Genomic DNA, 4,973 nt, shown 5'->3' on the forward strand with positions numbered 1-4,973 from the left:
TACATCCCTAATTCCCCAAATTTCAAACTGCTTACAACTCGCTTTAAGCATGGTCAAAATGAATAAGTATTTTAACAATTTCATGCTGAAGATGTTAATATGTATGTGAGCATTCATGTGGTGAAATGGTGTTGATATAAATGTTAATGTGAAATGGTGTTGATATAAATGTTAATGCGTTTACAACGATTCAGGGATGGATAGGTTCATGCTGCATAATACCAGGTGATTTTATTAAGTTGATCCGAGGAAAATGAGGAAGATGGAGAGGAGAGGAGGGCCTTCTCCCTTTCACTAGGACAAGTCTTTGATTTGATCTCATACAACAATTCGTTGTCTGCAGCACTGGACCGCAACTCAACATATCTAAGCTACTAATTGCCATGCATTAAAAATTCTACCTCACCTTGATATCGATCCAAAGATATCTGAAATTGTATAGAAATAGCGAGCAAAGACCAAGGCCGCATATCTGCAAGGCTATATAGTGAAAAGGAGTACATCCGCAAAGTTGTCTTCTTGCTCCTAGTGGCACACGTTCTCTATGTAACTTAAAACGAGAATAAACTGCTATATGTAAATTCATGAACGCAGGTGAAGATAGGGCCACGACAGAAAGTTTCACTAAGAACATCTGATTATCCTATTCAATTGGAAGAACCAGGAGTATAACATTCCAAAAGCACAATATATGGACACTAACAGAAGAGGTAAGAATGGCATTTTGTCCCCAAAAATATATGGGTGTAAGAACTGTCCCCAAATCTCAATTGCCAACAAGCCCGAAAGATAGATCTTGGTAGGCCAACCAAATAGTTTTGTTCCCTGCAAAGAAACGCTAGACCGCTTTTTGTCTTTGCCGTCTTCAGAAGCGCTGATCATGCTGAAATGTTGTGAAAAGCCTGACCACAGGATGGCCGCATGAGTAAGAAGCAACAGCACCTTAACTGGGTACTCTCTGGCTTCGTATAGAAGAGGGAACAATGAATAGCATGAAACTGCACAGAAGACAGAAAGGTTTAACGCAACCTTATAAACTTGGAAACAGAAAGACTATATTGATGCATTGAGGCTGCAGATCATGGTTTCATACAATTGAGGATGCTAAAAAACCCAGAAGGATATTGTTGGCATTATCAGAAGTAGTTTTAACATTTTGAGTACTCTGAGACAACAGAAAACTGCATTAACATAAGCTCCCTCTGCATGTGGGAGTAAATTATGATGATGGGCCCTAACAAACGGATAAAAAGCCAGCACGAATGTTTTGAAGAATTCTGGGTATGCTTAGAAACAAATGGAAAGCTTTTGACAGATTAATTCATTTCAACAGGTGGAAAGATGGAAATTGGTACCGATCTTGGTTTATCAAAAATGGTAGCTAGCCTATTCAATTCCTATAGTAAAATGGGGGGAAAAAAAAACTGGAGACAAACCTGTAGATAGTAAGAAGTAATGGCTTGCATCCTCCAAATGACTCGTAGCAATGATGGCAAGGGGAATAACAAAATGAAGTGATGCTTTCTCGTGAACATGCCATCCGAACATAAAACCACAGGTGTAAGCATATGCAACCCACCGAGTAATGTGCTTTGGTTGAGGAGATTTCCATGCCTTGACAAGGCAGGGAAGTATGGCAAGCATCACCATACAGAAGGTGGTTAAAGGAGTCACCTGACATTGCCATAGTCAGAAGAATTAGAAGTTAATCAACTCCATCAGAGACAACAACAATTCAATGATACCTGGGGGAGGACAGAAAAAGGAGAGTCTCCAACAAGTCCACCAGTGAATGAAGCTGCTGGTGCCTGAATGCTGAACCCAAGTTTCCTCAGCATAAATGCGATGAATTTGTCAGCAATAATGTAAAATACCCAAAAGTTAGGAGCCCAGTACGCATGGCACAGACCTCTGCCAAAAGGGAATAGTCGGTGCAGAACCTGTTGCATCTGTAGGGGACGTGTGTTTGACATCAGATCTTGAATGCACTGTGGTTGTTTAACAAGATGGATGCAGGTATATGCCAACTATGTGGGATGAGCAACTATAGCTACAGGAATATCAGTTACCACCATTTTCATGAATTTTTACCCAATAAGAAATGGGATATGTTAGTGCAACATTGGAATACACATGTAACCTGTCAATATATGAATCGTGTAAGAAAAGCTATGGTGTGGGGTGTAGGTGCAGATGCTGATGAAGCAATTTTCAAAAAAATTTAGGTGTGAGTGCGGCGATGATGTATATATATGTGTGTGTATATATGTATATAAATCATTTGTCACATAGCTATTTAACTGGTTAGTGTGTGTGTATATATATATATATATATATATATATATATATATATATATATATATATATTTGATCCGGTTCGACTGACTGAACCGGATGTTCTGTGCCAGAGAAGCACCAGCACCAACGTCGACATGGGTGTGGCAGCCATTTAGAAGCACCCATGTGACATAGAAGAAAAGACTATCCCCTTTAACAAAACCAAGCAAAAAACATGTCATTAAACTTAAACAGTTTATGACACAAGCAGGTAAATGATGATTAATAGTATGCCTCAACATAGCATAGAATGAAGATGATATGCAGAGTAACTGAACAGAGAAAAATATGCAAAGGTGCACTGAAAAGGCTCTACATGGACAAGCTTTGGAAGTTTTATTGGAGAATGGGAGACAAGATGCAACATGCACCTGAGGCTCAGATTTTGCAAGTTAGACTCGAAAATGAAATGTTCTAGATTTGTTTTATCCCGCATCATCAAGATCTGAGGATAAATTTTCATCCTAGCTTTGACCCTGAAAGCCTATACTCCTCTTACTTTTATTTGCTTTCAAGCGAGTGGCAAAATAGTCTTCTCAAAATGAGTGGACATTTTAAACTCAGACAGGAGTTGAATTACCCAAGTGAGAGTTATCTGAGGCAAATTTCAGTCTGATCAAACTTATGGAGGTGGAACTCCAAGTTTCCAACATAGCTTCCTTCATGCATCTACACATTGGAATATCTTCGGAATTATGTATTCGTCTAAGGATAATGGCTTCAAAGCCAGAAGGCTCAATGGTGTTGCTCATGGCAGCAGAGAGACGAAGCCAGAAGGTTCAATGGTGTTGGCTAAGGATAAAAAATAACTGACTCAAAAAGAATAAATAGAAAACAAATGAAGAATGCATCATGTGCAGTATGCAAAATCAACTAAAAGTGCCCAAACGTTACCTGGAACAGCATAGCAAATTAAGAGCAATCCACTTGGAAATGAATAGAAGCAGACTACCATCACAAGAACATAGATCAGAACAAAGTCAACAAAAAAGCATTCTCAACTCCATAGATGTTCATACCTGGCCATGATACAAAAATGGCCCAAACGCCACCAAAAACACAGAGACCACCACCGCGCCCATAAGAATCAGCCTCCTCAAGAACCCTCCGAAGCGCCCATTACCCAACCAACAGTAATGCCTCAACAAATACACGAAATAAACAGGGCCCGCCACCATGAAGAGATGCTTGAAACAGATCAACACAGCAAAAAAGAATCCCCCCAGTAAATCCCGATTACCGTCCTCGAGGAACGAGAGGGAAATCATCAGAATCCCCAAGAGGAACCCATTATACTGGAAATGCACGTGGTCCACAATCAACAGAGCAGGCGACCACAACACGGCCACTAGGATCAAGGCACGCCTCGTCGAGGGGAAGACATTCCGGGCGATCCGTGAAATGCCCAAGAAGAGGATGAGATCGGCGATGATGACGGTCAGTCTCTGGAAGTAAACGACGGAAGGGGCGGAATAGTTGAGGCCGAGGTTGAGGTCGACGATGGTAGGATCGATAATGGCAGCAAAAAATGATAGGAAGCGCTCAAAGAAGGCAAAGAAGGGAGGGTAGTCGAGAGTCCACTGGCTGGTTTCGTCGGAGTACCAGAGCGAGAGGGGGAGGGAATGGGTGATGGCGAGCCAGTGGCGGTGGACCTCAAAATCAGTGCTGCGGTATGCGGGGATGAGGAGAAGCTTGATGCAGGTGGCAACAGCGAAGTACCAACCTGCTTCTCTCGCGATACTCATCGGAGAAGGCGTTGGCATCTCCACTCCTCACCTTCGTCTCCCTGCTGCCATGGACAGAGAAAGCGTAACGAAGGTTGTTCAAAAGCAGTACTAGCGGTGCACACCAGCCGAGCCGAGCTCGAGTTGGATTACTTCGAGCCTCGACTCGAGTTTACTCGACTCAAGCTCGAGCTCGACTCGATTTTACAACATGTAATTTGGATTCCACTTTAAACATGTTTTGTTTTAGGCTGTATTTGGTCTAAGTATTTTATTATTATAATTTAACATTTGAAACTTGACTCGTTTAGCATTTGGAGCATATGTCTTGTTTCTTTTAACTCCACATTAAGAACACAAGTAAAAAAAACTAGATTATTAGCTATTAAAATTATGGAATGATGCAAATATACATTGACATGACAAAGTAATCGTACAAAATGTGACTGGTACTTGTTTGCTATGCTGTTCAACATGAAAGACAAACACATAGTTTAATGTTAAATTAATTGTTTTTATTTTCTAATTTTTATTTATTACTTGTTTACTTTTTTTTTTTTATGTGTGTTATTAGTTTCTCACCTATTTCATTTTTCCTTGACTTGTAGAAATTCTTAAATTTTCTACAAATTTATCGTATTTATCCCATATTTCTTTTTTCAATCTATTTGTATATTACACAAGAAAAACATCATTGTTTAAAATGTGAAAACATTTTTGTGACTATATGATTGGACCCATATGTAAAAGTTGAAAAAACTTCTCAACAACTTTCAGCAACATGGGTACATTCTTTTGCGATTTGTATTAAATAAAGATAACAGATTAATAGAAATCCCAAATAATAAACCCTTGAAATAGAAATCCCAAATAATAAACCCTATATAAAGGGAATATTTCCATGGAAAAGTA

The 4,973-nt window shown here is 39.7% G+C and overlaps 1 protein-coding gene across 1 annotated transcript; it reads right to left on the reverse strand.

The window, feature by feature from the left end:
• Positions 1–619: 619 nt before the first annotated feature.
• Positions 620–4,161, reverse strand: LOC116266064 (probable dolichyl pyrophosphate Glc1Man9GlcNAc2 alpha-1,3-glucosyltransferase). The gene is made up of 4 exons (XM_031647143.2): positions 3,357–4,161; positions 1,746–1,949; positions 1,437–1,674; positions 620–998 (listed from the first exon to the last, which is right to left on the reverse strand). Exons 1-4 carry the CDS (start codon positions 4,098–4,100, stop codon positions 625–627), a joined length of 1,560 nt encoding a protein of 519 aa, XP_031503003.1. The 5' UTR covers positions 4,101–4,161; the 3' UTR covers positions 620–624.
• Positions 4,162–4,973: the final 812 nt, after the last annotated feature.

This window comes from Nymphaea colorata, chromosome 12 (assembly GCF_008831285.2).
Source record: "Nymphaea colorata isolate Beijing-Zhang1983 chromosome 12, ASM883128v2, whole genome shotgun sequence".
NCBI classification, from domain to species: Eukaryota; Viridiplantae; Streptophyta; class Magnoliopsida; order Nymphaeales; family Nymphaeaceae; genus Nymphaea; species Nymphaea colorata.

Bases quoted from the DNA above. Each gene is read 5' to 3' on its own strand.
- LOC116266064 (XM_031647143.2), bottom strand. From the start codon at position 4,100: ATGCCAACGCCTTCTCCGATGAGTATCGCGAGAGAAGCAGGTTGGTAC. The intron at 1,950-3,356 runs GTATGAACATCT...CGTCCCCTACAG, and splicing joins CATTTTTGTATCATGGCCAG to ATGCAACAGGTTCTGCACCG. The intron at 999-1,436 runs GTTTGTCTCCAG...TCTTCTGTGCAG, and splicing joins TTACTTCTTACTATCTACAG to TTTCATGCTATTCATTGTTC.